The 14,435-nt window shown below is 47.5% G+C and overlaps 1 protein-coding gene across 3 annotated transcripts in view; it reads right to left on the bottom strand.

The window, feature by feature from the left end:
* The window catches only part of Galnt15 (polypeptide N-acetylgalactosaminyltransferase 15), a 42,074-nt gene extending 29,641 nt beyond the window's left edge, over positions 1-12,433 (bottom strand). For 2 of the 3 annotated variants that reach the window (XM_071619356.1, XM_071619355.1), the window contains exon 1: positions 11,202-12,433. In XM_071619356.1, coding sequence (XP_071475457.1) covers positions 11,202-11,746 — 545 coding nt within the window. In that variant the 5' untranslated portion in view covers positions 11,747-12,433. The remainder of the gene's footprint in view (positions 1-11,201) is intronic. The other variant, XM_027923177.3, reaches the window with a different exon arrangement.
* Positions 12,434-14,435: the final 2,002 nt, after the last annotated feature.

Below are 14,435 nucleotides of genomic sequence, written 5' to 3'. Positions count from 1 at the left end.
GGATGACGATGTCCTTAGAATCATCCTTAAAACAATGAACATATTTATTTGAACTTTTACCATCTGAGTTCAGGGCTATTAAAATAACATGGCCAAAGTGCAGATGGCTTCCCGGTAAGTCTGAGAGCCCTGGTGCAGGCACAAGGCAGGCTTTGCTGAACTCTCTCACCCCTCCATCCCCCTCTTCCACTCTCTCCCTCCTCATTTGCTACTCCTACTGGAGCTTTCTTTTCCTGATTCTGTGACTTCCAGAATTTCTACTCTGTCCTCACAGCTACTCCATCCTGCTCACAAGCCCGTTTAGAGTGTCCTTTGTATCCTCTCCATTTCCTTGTCTATGGGTATAGACAAATCTAGGGGTCCTAGGACCAGGGCTTGGTGGCTAGGAAAAGACAGATTTCTTCAGTGAATTCAGTGGGTTTGAAAAAAAAAACAACAAAAACCTACATTGTTACTTGGGCATATTGTCGGAAGGTTGGCTGTGTTCTAAGATAGGAAAGGAGTTTGGGGACAGAGAGGCCTGGATTTGGAATCCCTGTGAGGGCAGTATAATGTAGGGTTGTCTTGCCCACCCACAGATCTGACCCCTTTCTTCATCCTAACCCACAGAATGTGAGACATGGAAAGCAGACATGTGTGTCCCTGTAGTAAAGTGGTTGGAAGATCTCCAACTTTGGAATCAGACCTATTTCAATTTGAATCTTCACTGTGCTGCTTCCGAAGTTTCCTTGGGTAATACACTCAATATTTATAAGCATACGTTTCCTCATTTGAAAAATAAGGATAATAATATTTGCCCGTTAGGCCTGTTGTGAGAATCAAAGACTAATAGTAAGCACTCAGTGACTATTTTATTGCCATCTGGGGAAAAGACAGGATGTAATTAGCACAAATACTGTATTTATGATCATCTTCGTGAGCTGTGGCTATCTTTCATCAACTCTATGGCCTACTGATCTACTTTCACATCTGATTTTTCACACCTGCACGATGAGAATGCCAACCGTGGCCACGTAGAGCTTTTGTGAGGAGTATGTCTGACCAAGTACCCAGCACCTGGCTTGTGGCACAGATCCCTCCAATGAAACAAATTCTCATTTAAACTCTAATTCTTTAAGATTACATTTCTTGCATATTCCCAAAGTTAAGAGATGAGAGTGTCCCGCTTTGCTGAATAGCTGGTGACCAGGGCACCTGACTTCTTCTCTTTGGCCTTCTGGAACATTCTCTAGAACCGCAGTCTCTCCTGACAATTCAGATTATGTCTCTGGAGTTTTGCAACTTACCACCTGTGCAAATGATCCTGGGTAAGTTAGTTGGCCCTTGGCACCTTGGTTTCCTCAGAATAGAAACAATAGCACCTAATTGCTAGGGCCTCTGTGAAGATTAACTAACCCTCATAAAACATTGGGGAAAGTCCTGAATGTCTACTGCCATTATTAACAAATACACCATTACTATAAAAGGTACCTCTAAGGCTCTTGCAGCCTTGAGATGCATTGTTCTTGATTCTATGGGCTCCCTTTGCAGTAGATGGAAAATCAGGGAAGCAGGCATTCCAAAGAGAATTTCATAGACTCCTCTTGGTCCTGAATTATTTGGGTTTCATGAACAGATGCTAAGTGTGTTTTCACAGTGACAGAAGAGATGACAGGCTGATGGATGGGCAGAGAACTGAGCAGGGCAAACTAACAGGCTGCTAAGGGTTTTTCAGGGCCTGGTGGACCCTTGAGGGGGATATGTCCCCATGCCATGGAGGAAGGTCTCCTGGCAGTAGCTCAAAGAGGATCCTTTCCCCTCTTCCAGGGAAAGAAACTCACACAGCCTTCAGGACCCCACACAGACTACTGTGGGTCATCTTTCCAGGCAACTGCAGAACTGCTGGGAAACCAGAGCTGAAAATAACCATGGAAATAATCTGATATTTCAGGGGTGGACCAGCACCTGCTCTGAGTGAGCCCCCACTGCCAGTGTCAGAGACCCTAATGACAGAACTCAATATTATAAACAGAAGGGTGCAAGGCCTTGTGTGTCAGGGCCTTTTAAGGGATTTTAAGGGGACCCATGATTGATTATCTTGTTTCTGGTGGCAGAGAGACCTGTGAATGGTGTAAGCTGGATAGCTCCCAGACACCAGACGAAGGAAGGGATAGCAAAGATACGTGCCATTTTAACAGATTTACAGGCTCTGGGATGGTCTTCACCTGCCTGAGGGCAGCACAGAGCCACCTGGGGATGGGAAAATTGGATGAGTTCTCTCTATACTCATAGACACAAGTGGCAGCGAAGTGGAGAAATTGAGTGTGACGTAGATCCCCCGAGAGCAGCCAAACTCCACCCACCTTGCTCCAAAACTATTAGTTTAGGGCATCTTAGGAGGAGACTCGGAGTGAAATGGACAGGAGACCAGGATTGGTCATTGGGTTCAAATGCTGAGCCTGTTCTTATGTGACTTGGGCGACTGATAAAAACTGAAAATCTTCCTTCCTTTCAAGAACTTTCAGATCCTCAGGCCTATTTTCATCTTCAGTAATCAATTCTCATTTCTTGCCATCCTGTTGACTCCATTAAGTCCTTTCTGAGCATGCAATGTGCTTAACCTCAGCTTCCCCGTCTGTGAAAAGGGGCTGCGGAGAGGATCAAATGAGTTAATGTGTATGAAGTACTTAGCTCGGTGCCTTGATCAGAGTAAGAGCTCAACAAATGTTAATAATTACTTCTTGCAAGCCTCTCATGTGGCTGCATACCTCTCTAAGCCTCAAATTATTCATCTATAAAATAAGGATAATAAAGGAGTTACTTTAGAGGACTGTGTAAAGATTAGATAAGCAAAGGTTTAGGTTGTGTGCTTTGTTCACAGCAAGCTTTCAATAACTGAAAGCTGTTACTATCACTGTGTGCTGATTAACATGTCTCTGAAGTTGTCCTTCAGCATGTCTCTGCAGTTTGGGGACAATGGAGGACATGGTCAGGTGCTTTGGGAATAACAATAGAATTTCCCCATGCACTATCTCACTTAATCACATCCCCACCATTGGGTCTGTTGCCTTGCTTGATCCCAGCAGGTGCCACACTGAGATCGCCTTGGAATGGTGCCTCTTGGAGTTGTGCAACATGGCAGCACAGTCCCTTACCAAAGATCACAGGCGAGGGAGGCCACAGGAGTGATTGAAGCTCCTGTTCCCTGCTGGACCTACAGTAATCTCTGTAGAGCCCTGGCCTGACAGTGAAATGCTCCTTATCATTCAGATAGCCATTGGGAACAAAAGCCTCCAAGCTCCTTCCTCACCCAGTGACTTTGGAGGTTTCCATTTAATTTTGTTAAACTGAAGGGTAATTTCCCTTGAAGTAAGTCCTGTGAGAGTGAGCATCCACTCACCCTGTAGCTGATGGAAATGCTGGAAGAATGGTAAGAAAAGATCCAGGTAGCAAGTCCCTATTCTATGTTTGGCAATCCTAGAGCAAGAGGGTATAAGGAGGTAGGTGGGAATATGAGAGGCAGATAGTAACAAATGTGAGGCTGCAGAAGGCAGGCAGCAGCCATGCTTCTCAATAGTAAGCGTGTACCCGAATGGCTCCGGACGGAGCTGGTTAAGTGCAGATTTACAGTGGGCCGGGTTGGGGGTGCCTGCAGAACTGCCCTTCTAGTAAGTTCTCAGCTGAGGCAGAGGAAGTTGGTCCCTGGACCACTGCTCAAGTAGAGGGCAGTAGTGTTCAGTGGCAAGACAGTAGTAGATAAGTTGACAGAGAGCAGGATGCTGGAGCAGGGGCCTAGCACCTCCTGATGAACGATGTCAGGAGGGACAAGCCCCTCAAAGTAGTATGGACCGTGTGTCTCTCACCTGTGTCCTTCCTCTGGTCTGGCCTGGATATTTCCCTGTTCCTTCCTTACTCCCCATATTGTGGTAGGACAGAACAGCAACTTTAGCAGTTTAGTATCTGACAGGCTGTGGTTTTTCATGCTGACACACAGCAGCTCTGCTCATTGACATTTAACCATAGAGGCTTGCAGTGGCTAACAGGTACCTATAAAAGATAACTGCAGTAGCAGACGCAGGAAAAAAAGTAGATTGACAGAACAATCCCCCTTAGGCTCAGTGCAGTAGAAGTCCCTAAGCTGTATGAGTTAAGAGTCCCTAGGCTGTTGACAAGCTTGCAACCATATAAGAAATGTAGAATGCACCCCCCAATAGAATTGCACCAGCCCCCTTGCCTTGATGTACCCCAAACTTGCTTATATATAAAAATAAAAGCCTTGCTGTGCTCAGGACTCATATTTGGGAATTATCCCCCTGGGCCATGGTGCCACCAATAAAGTGTTGCTTCCAGATCTTGGTGTTCTGACCCTTGTTTCCCCCTAAAATGTCAACATGCATAACCCCATTGTCTCCAGTAACTTGAGCATCTCAGTTTCTTTTCACTTTTGAGGACCTCAATCAGTGGTTCTCAGGCCCAGTTACACGTTGGAATCACTTAGAGTCCCAGAGAATCCTATTTAATTGGTCAGAGTTGGAGCTGGCATGATGATTTGTAAAGCTCTCCAGTGGATCCTAGTGTGCCGCCACACTGTGAACCATTAGCCTTATCAGAGCTTCTCAAACTCTAACATGAATATAAATCACCTAGGGATCATGTTAAAATAGACATTTTCACCCAAGAGGTCTGAATGGGGCCTTACTGTCTGCATTTCTGGTGCTGCTGGTCTGAGGACCATGCTTGGAGAGACACTGTCATAAATAAAATCAATTTTCTCCTACAGGAATTTAAAAAGACAAGGTGCAGTCTGACTTCCTCTAATGTGACCCCCAGCTGGGTTTGTCCAGAAGCACATAACAAAACCCTCCCACAATGGCTACCCTGAGTGCCCTGACCCGAGGGGTTATACTCAGCCCTGTGCACACCACAATCCCATTGAGGGGTGACGGATCCAGAGGAGGGGTGCCCCATCATGTCCACACTAGCCCGAAGGGCTAAAAGCTTGATGCTGGTGAGTTACCTTTATGGTGTGGCCAGCCAGTCCCCAGAAGCAAGGCTTGTGCTGACCATGTTGGGTGTTTTTCCTCTTTTTAGCAGGAGGTAGGGGTGGCAGGTGGGGAGGGCTAAGCTGAGGTCCAGCCCTGGCGCCAGCCCCAGCCCATTCCTGTTCTCACTCTTCCCTCCTTGCCTCTCAGGTTGACTGATGTCCTGTCCGTTGCCTCCTCTCTCATTTGCAGGCCAGGCTGTCAGAGTCAACAGAGGGGCGAGGAGTCACCCCACGTGACTCATAGCCCGGAGGGAGAGAGCCTTGGCAGTGAACTGAATGGACCTGGTGAATTGCAACACTGCTTACTGCTAGACAACAAAGCTGCTGCCAGAATGATTCTCTGGCCCCTGCCCTGGCCCAGCGTGGCCTCTCAGGCAGGAGGGAGGAGAAAGGGAAGAGAGCCCTTGCCCTCCACGGACTGGTGCCTCAAAATCCTGGGTCTCAACCCAGGTTGCACATCAGAACTACCTGGGAGGTTTAAAATGCTGCATGCCCAGCTCTCACCCTGGACTAACTAAATAAGAATCCCTAAAGTAAGGTCTGAGTATCAGGACTTTTTAAGACTCTCCAGATAATTCTAGTGTGCCTCCAAGTTTGTGATGATTTAGCAACCCCCAGGGACAGAAAATAACTGCTTAGAGAAAGAACGGTGATGAGTCCACAGCTCAACCTTTTCTCTGTCTCTCCAAATTACTTCCCCAGCCTTTACTGAAGAATATAAAGGGAACCTTCTGCTTGGACTTTAATACTGGAGGAAGGGGGATCATCACATGTTTTATCATTTTTCTCTGCAATCCCATGCATCATTATCATTCCATTTTACAGTTGAAGAGACTGAGCCTCAGAGAGGCTGAGTGACATGTACAAGGTCAAACAGTAAGAGGCAGGACCAGGATTCAACTCCAGGGTCATTTTTCTATGAGAGTTTGAATTAGTCACACTTGTGGGTACATAAAACATGGGCTAAACCCAAGTTTAATGCAAGTTATAAGTTGGTGCAAACAGAATAAAACTGACCGCAATTAAGCTGATATTTATATTTCATGAAAATCTCCCAGGATCATGAGGAACACTATATTCCTCTCTGCCTCTCTTCTTTATTTCCTGATTCCAGTACCACCTGTCTGGAGGAACCTTCCTGAACTTAACTACCTCTCCACTCACTTTCGATACCAGTAGTTCCCTGATCTGTCTAGCATCCATCTTTAAAAATTCAGATTACTGGTATCTGACTCAGAACTATGGAAAGCCAGTAGGGGCTGAAAGGCTATGTTTTTAATATGCATCCAGAAGAATCAGTTCATATTTTGGAAATCAGTGGTGTAGCCCATTGCTGTTATAAAGTGTTGTCTGTGGGAGCTTAGCCCCTTGGGCTGCTGCCCTGACCTATGGAATCAGACTCTGCTTTTTCACAAGCTGCCCAGGTAATTGGCAGACCTGCTAAAGTTTGAGAAGCCCTACTCTGTGTCTCAGAGCAGTGGTTCTCAAACTAATTTCAGATCAGCAGAAGCAGGATCTGGGAGCTTGTAGAAATGCCAATGCTTGAGCCCCAACATAGACCTACAGAATGCGAAGCGGGTAGGGTGGAGGCCAGGAATCTGTCTATTAACAAGTCCTCTGGATGCTTGGATGCGCACTCAAGTTGGAGAGCTGCTTCCCTGGATGTTGAGGTATGAAACACTTGCTCATGTGGAGCCTCTTGGATCCTAGGAATCCATTGACCTACATGGGATCCAGGATGATCAAAGGACAACTTTGAAAACAACCAGTGCTGCATAAGGCTAAGTGGCTAGACTTGTTTTTCCCCAACCCCTTGTTGACAGCAGCTTAGCAGGGCTGAGATAATCCTATGCCTCAGTTTGTGACTCCATCCTCGGCCCTTCTCTTTAGTTCATCTGTGTTTTCTGATTCAGTTGTATGCCCTCCCTGAGCATCCCTGTGAGTATGGGCTGTCTTGTGAAGAAGTTAGAGTGGATTTACACCACCCTTATGGATACCATGCTATAAATTTCACTTCTTCCTCTTGCAGAGGATTTTCAAGGTCTCCCTTCACTGTGAGCAAAAGGTGAGTCTGTGTCTAGCTGGGACTCAGTATTTCATGGGATACAGCTCCTCTGGTGCCCTGTGGTGAGACACAAGGTGGCCTCAAATCCTCAGGACCACCAAGGACGCTGAGCTAGCCTCCTCCTACATATCTCCCCAGGGACCTGTCTGCATTTCCCCCACTTCAAGATAGAAAAACTATAGAAATGTTTCCATCCCATGTGACTTGCCCAATCCCTGGCCTGGGAAGTGGCAGACTTAGAAAGTCTAGCATGGTGATTGAGTTTGACTTTGGTGTCAGAAACGCCTGGTGAGATGACTTGGTCTCTCCACCTTTCAGTGCCTCAGTTTTTTCATTCACTAAATGAAACCTACTTCATGGGTTTGCTATGCAGATTAAATAAATGAAAACCTCTTGGCAGAGTCTCTAGTACATGGTAAGTGCTCAATAAATATTCACTATAATTTTACCTCTTGCCTGAGGCAGTCTTTGGATGGCTTTTATATTGATTTGTTTTCTTTTTTTGGTCTTTGCATTATTGTTAACTTTCTTTGAAAGTCCCCTATTCAAACTGAACTCCAGGGGTACTCAGAGAGAAGGCCTGGGGCCCAGACAGGGGGCTGGACAAAGGCCAGGGCGGGTGTGGGGGTTCTTTTGAAAGAATTGAGGCCAGAGATGCGTGTCTGGATAAGGAGTTTGGATGGGCTTGCAAGAAGCTCTGGGGCAGGCACCAAATACACTGCGCAGGAGGCAGCGACCCCGAACCTGTTCTCTCTCCCACCCCTGGTGGGAAAGCCGGAAAAGCGGTGGTGCAGGGTCCGCATACAGTAGACGCGTAATGCTTGGCTATTTCTTTCATGTCTTGTATTTAGACCCGGTTTTAAGAGTCTAGGAGAGCGGTGGGAGGAGGAGAGCGCAGGAGGGAGGGTGGGCGTTGTTGCCTAGCTTCGCAGGAACTGTCCTATCAATGAGTGTCGCGGTGTGACCTGCGGAATGGAAATAGAGGAGTCTTGGGGGCGAGACCTGTCTGCACATAGCGGTGGAGGCCAGCAGAGGGCGATGCACACCTCCACACAGAGTGGTGGCTGTGGGAGGCCTGGCAAGCTGGGGTGGAGAGACCAACTGTCTTGCTTAGCCTGAAGTTGAGGGGTTTCCCCACTGCCAAGGATTTTTCAATGCTCATATGGGGACAGTCCCAGGAAAACTAAAACCAGTGGGTTACTCTGGATGAAAGAAGTAGCCTCCAAAGTGGTGCACACACATATGCACACATATACATGCTCACCCCAAACACACCTGGCACAAAATGTACCCACTTGTACCACATGCTTACACACCTACCTATCCCACACTCATGTGCATCACAGCACAGGCATAACATGTAGCATTGTTGATCTTTTTCTGGGGGGGGGGGTACCAGGGATCGAACTCAGGGACACTCAACCACTGAGCCACATTCCCAGCCCCATTTTATATTTAATTTAGAGACAGGGTCTCACTGAGTTGCTAGGGCCTCACTTAGTTGCTGAGGTTGGCTTTGAATTTGCAATCCTCCTGCCTCAGCCTCCCGGGCCGCTGGGATTACAGGCATGCACCACCGTGCTGGCTTGCACAGCTCTTTTATAACACATGTGCAACACTCTCACACAATACAAATGTGCAACGCAGTCAAAACAAATACATTTGCACACATGTACCATATTCACATGCAAAACATTACATCACAATGTGTGCATATGCACATAGGCACAATACATATGCTCATTACACCAAATGCATAACATGCACAATATACACACATATTACATCCATGCAAAATATGCATACCTGTGCACAGTGCACAAGCCACAAAATTCACCCACTGTGTACCATGTACATACAGTACATTCATTTTCTTCAGGATGCATGAGTAATACACATACAAAGTTGCACAAATACGTATTTGTGCAAGTTTGTGTGTGTGTTACTCATGCATACCATCTCCCTGGGCACAAATCTGCATGTTATGCCCACTTCCCAACTTGCCTCCTGGAGTTGGGGCAGGCTAAGCTGCAGTCAGCACAGTAGTCTAGCTCCTGATGCACTCACAAAATGCATTTATAACGTGTAACACATGCAATATACACACTCACCCAGTACACACACAAGCATGTCATACCCATGCAACATGGTCACAACATGATACGCCTGCACACATACATCATATGCAAGACAAGCACCACATCAAACACACATGGACACAATGCATGTATGTTGTTACTATGGACACAGCACATACACAACATGCACGCACATATGACAACACACCGCACAGCTCTAATAAGTGCACATCGTACCACATACATGATATACACCAAGCACACAGGAATCACACAATACACAATTCACATACACTACACACAACATACATGCATTTCTATTTAATATATACACAACACAATGTACATACAATATGCAGTACATCCACAAACACAAACACACACATGCATAGCATACATGCACACTCCTTTGGTAGCCAAAGTCTCTTGTTTGAGGTAATGTTTCTTATTTGCAAAATGAGGATATTCTTCCTGCTGTAGTCAATGGGAAAATGCATCAAAAAAATTGAAAACTGTTCCTTTATTCAGCAATTATTTCTTTACTTCATGCTGGGATATACAATACAAATTCAGTGCTAACCTTCTCTGGAGCTCACAGCATGGCAGGGGAAGCAGGCATTGAACAAATAAATACATCAATGACCATTTAGCTTCAGTTGTACTAAGTACTAAACTCCAGGGTGCTGAGAGCACAAAACTGGAATGGGGTGGGAGTTTCCTGAAAAGTGCTTTATAAGCCAAGGCCTGTGGTCAGAGCAGCAGGGATGGGAAGACCTGGGTGAGGTGATGAGGCACCAGAGTACACAATTTAAGGAGGTGCTCACACCCAGGTGCTGACCCTGCATTTGCATGCCCCTGAGCCTGAGTGGCAGAGCAGCAAGCCTGAGAGGGACCAATCAGGGATCGGAGGAGCATATGCACTGCTTCCAGCTGCTGCTCTACACATATCCTCTTGCTTCAAGGGGTTACAGGATATGTTTGCTTTCCAGGAAACCCTCTGAGCTCTGGGAAGAGCCATGACTTCTAGGGAAGGGACTTTGATCACCCAAACGAACCAGCTGCATTGCTCCTGGAGGCTGGTAAGCAGTGCCCCACCCCCTTCCCCTTGGCCAGCCATGGTAAGGGAGGGCCAGGGTGTAAAGCATGAGCCTACCATCTCCCTGGGCACAGATCTGCATGTCATGCACACTTCTCAGCTTGCCTCCCGGGGCTGGGGCAGGCTAAGCTGCAGTCAGCACAGTAGTCTAGCTCCAGAGCACCGGAAGTAGTCCCTTGGTCTAGCACATTAAGGAGGGTGGCAGAGTGGTGGTTTAGGCAGTCTGAAGCTTAAATGCCGGAATTCAAGTTCCTGCTTTGGCATGTACTAGTTGTGACTGTGGGAAAGCCACTTGGTCTCTCCATGCCTTATTTTTCATTCCTATAAAAATAACAGGATGCTAATACTAGCACCCATCCTCCAGAGTGGTAAGGGACTTCATAGAACTTCATGAGTTAGAACATGGAAAGCTCTTAAATTAAAACCAGGCACATGGCAAGAGCCACATAAATGTTAAAAAGCAATTATTATTCTGATCCAAAATAAAAGCAAACACTAACAATAAGCTTCATGTAAAAATGTAATGGAGTTGGAGCATTAGAACTGGACAGTGCATGGAGAACATCTGCTCTAACCTTCTTTGTGTGTTACACAGATAAAGCTGTGTGACCTGAGGATCTAAAGACAGGACAAGAGCCTAGGGCAGGGAAGAGAATGAACAAGCAAGAACTTCTCACTTTCTGTTCTCCCGGGATAGTGGCTCTCACCCGGAGGTCTTGTTAGATACAGATCACTGGACCCCACCCCCACCGCCTGGGGTCTGAGATAGGATCTGAGAATCAGCATTTCTAACAAGTGCCTCATCAGCAAGGCTGATGCTGCCCCAGGGACCACACCTTGAGAAGTGCTGCCCTAGCAACAGAGGAGGCTTAGCATCCTGCACTCTGCTGCCGCCTGATCCCGCCACACTAGAGAAGGGAAAGCTAGGGCCTTACTTACAGCGGGTGCCGCACCTCGGGCAGGGCCCTGTGAAGGGGCAGGCGGGCACTGAGCGCCTCGTTGAGGCCATGCGAGTCCAGGCTGAGTGGGGTCATCTCCTTTTCTTCTGATACCTCCCCATCCTCCTCCTCGGCCCCCCAGTCCCTCTCTGGGGCTTCCTCATCCGGCCTCTTGCTCAGATGCTTGATGAGCCGGTAGCTGCCACCTCTCCTGCCCTGGCTCTGATTCCTTCTGGCCCTGGGTGAAGCCACAGCCACTAGCAGCTGATCTTCCCGCAGCGAGATAAAGGGCGGCAGGCCCTCCAGGAGGTCGTACTCCTCACCCTCATCCTCAGCCTCCAGGACCCACTCCTGAGATTCCCCAAAGTCCAGGTGGTACCGGCTTTCAGGGGTGTGCTTGTTGGCCTGGGCTGTGACAGCCTGTTGCCCAGTGTGCAGGGGAGGATGCAACATGGCCACCATCATCAGGATGCATCCCAGCATCAGGAACAGCAGGAGGAACTGAAGTCTGCACGGTCCATGCCTGTACCGCTTCTTTAGGAGCATGTTGCTACAACTTGCCAGATGCAACAGGTCATGTTCAAGTTTGCTTTCTCATCCGGCTCCAGGTTCCTTCAAGCTTGCAGCAGGACCTGGTTGCTCATTCCACCTGGAAGTTTCTTTTGCCAGTTACTTAACCTGCTCCTTTTTTCCCATCTGACATTTGCCAACAGCATGTGTAAAACCTGCTTCCACTTATCAGAAAGTCCACAGGACCCCAGTTTCACCCCAGGTCCTCTGCGTGGCTTTCTTTAATTGCCTTCGGAGAGCCCATTCACAAGGACTTTAAACTGAATTGCTTGCTCCCCTTTTACCCTGTTTTTCTCCTTGGGGAAAAAAAATGAATCCATTCTGCTCAGGTGTTTAGTCCCATGTGTTTCTTTCCCCCTTTGCATGAATGGTCAGGCTGCTCTGAGATGTCTGGGGTGAGCTGGTGGGTTTTCAGTGCAGCAGAGCTGACAGCCGTCCCTCTTTGGACGCTTCAAGTCAGGTCAGATCAACAGATGTAAAGCCGGCAGGCAGTGCCTGATTTCCTTTCACACATAGCTCTGCTCAGCGGAGAGCCCTCTGCCAGACACAGCCCAGAGCCAAGCGAGCGTCTCGCTCGTGGTCCTAATGCCCTCAATGTTCCCAGGCTTTGCACAACCCGAAGGCGTCACTGCTAGAACCAAATCAAAACAGGAATGTCCCAAGAGTTCCGATTTGAATCTCATTCATAGGAAGAATTCTTTCCCCACCCAAAGGAGTAGGAAAGAGTATTCCCTCCTGGTGCAGAAAGGCTGCACTTGTGACATAGAGGGGAGGAGTTGCCTGGATATTTGCGCCCTCAGCCTCCCACAGGTGATCTGCCAGGCTGGACTGGACTCTCCTTCCCTTCCCAGGAACCCCATCCCCTGCTCTCCTGAAAACAAGGGGATGGCAGCATGTAAGCCCCTCCTGTTCCCACAATAGCACTGTGCTCCAGCCACTGGGGAGGGCATGCTGGAGCAGGTGTGGCACGCTCCTTCAACTGCAAAACTCCCTTTAACCCGCACCCAGCACCTACTGTGTGCCAAACTCTTCTGGGAACTGGGATTATAGCAATGAATAAAACAGTCAAAACAGTGTGTGTCTCATGGAGCTTACATGCTAATAGTGGAGACAAAGAGATGATTAATTAAAATATACAGTGAGTCAGATGGTGACAAGGGCTACAGAGAAAACATTAAGCACAGATGGGGGTTGAAAATAACCTTGAATGGTAAGGAAAGGGTTCACGGGAGACTGAGCCTTTGTGTAGGGGAGAGGGTTATACAGCTACCTGGGGATGAGTGTGTTAGGCACAGAATAACAAATGTGAAGTTTCTGAGGCGAGAGTGTGCCTGGTTTGAGGAACAGCAAAGGGCTGGAGCAGAGCAGGCAGGGTGGAGCATGATGGGAGATGGAGTGAGGGAGGTGAGGGTGGAGAATCTTGCAGGACATCCATCCCTTGGAGAGCACTGAAGATTATCTCGGCTTTCCATCCAAGTGAGATGGGAACCTTTGCAGAATTTGAGCTGAGGAGAGAAACAACCTGACTTGGGCTTTAACTGGATCGCTCTGTATGCTAGGTTGAGAATCAGCCAGTGGGGAGCGAAGGGCAGAAGCAGAAGACCAACTTCTCCCAGGTTCTGTCAAGATGTTATTGGCTTTGACCAAAGTGGCATCAGTGGAGGGTAGTGAGAAGTGGGCAGCTTACAGACATATTTCAAGAAAGAATTGATAGGATTTGCTGATGAATTGATATGTGGTGTGAGAGAAAGAAGAGGCAAGGAAAGGTTCAAGTTTGGGATCAGAGAAGTGGGAAGAATAGACTTGCCATCAACCAAGATGAGGAAGGTGAAGAGCAGGTAAAAGGGGTGAAATCAGTGGCTACATGTGACACTGGAGATGTTTTAGAGACCCAAAAGGAGATAAAGTGTAGGCCGTGGGATATATGGCAGCTGATGTTCAGGGAGAGGTCTCTGCTCTGGCTGCGGAAGCACACAGGTGGTGCTTGAAACCCAGAGACCTGAGCTCACTGAGGGTGTGATATTGATGAGAGACAGAATCCTGCACATACAGAGTTTTTGGGCTTCTGACTCCAACAGGAAGGGTAGCTGACCATCAATGGGAGCTGCATTCTTCTGGTGGCTCTAGGAGTGAAGTAGGCAAAACTTACATAGGGGAATTCTTGCAATGAACTTGCTCATTGTTTCTTGTTTTGATTTGGATCTTAGAATGTGAGCTCAAAAATTCCATGGGGAAAAAAACCCACATTTTTTCCTTTTGACTCAGTTGTTTCTTTAGGTGTATGTGTGCGCACACCTTCGTGAGTGCTCATGTGTGCATATGTGCACGTGCTCACCTATGTATACTTGTGTATTTTTCCTACAGTCATTCATAAAGTCTGAGGTGGACTTGTGGGTTATATGTTGTTCTCTCAATAGCCCATCACAGTGCCCCAGTGGACAGCACTTAGGGATTAATGGTCAGACCCCATCTTTTAAATCCCAAATCAGAGTACATTGGGATGGGGGACAGAGGTTGGATCAACGACTTTCAATTCCAAGAGGCAGGCACCTGGAAGATGCAGAATTTCTGGGACATTTTAAGGTTAATGAGATGGCAAATAAAAAGGTTTCAAGGTCGGTGTCACATCCATTGCCCAGTTGCACCAGGGCAATGGAGTGGGTTG

This window comes from Marmota flaviventris, chromosome 1 (genome assembly GCF_047511675.1).
Source record: "Marmota flaviventris isolate mMarFla1 chromosome 1, mMarFla1.hap1, whole genome shotgun sequence".
Classification (NCBI taxonomy): Eukaryota; Metazoa; Chordata; class Mammalia; order Rodentia; family Sciuridae; genus Marmota; species Marmota flaviventris.
The sequence above is the reverse complement of the archived record's forward strand: the minus strand, read 5'-3'. Positions and strand labels throughout refer to the sequence as shown.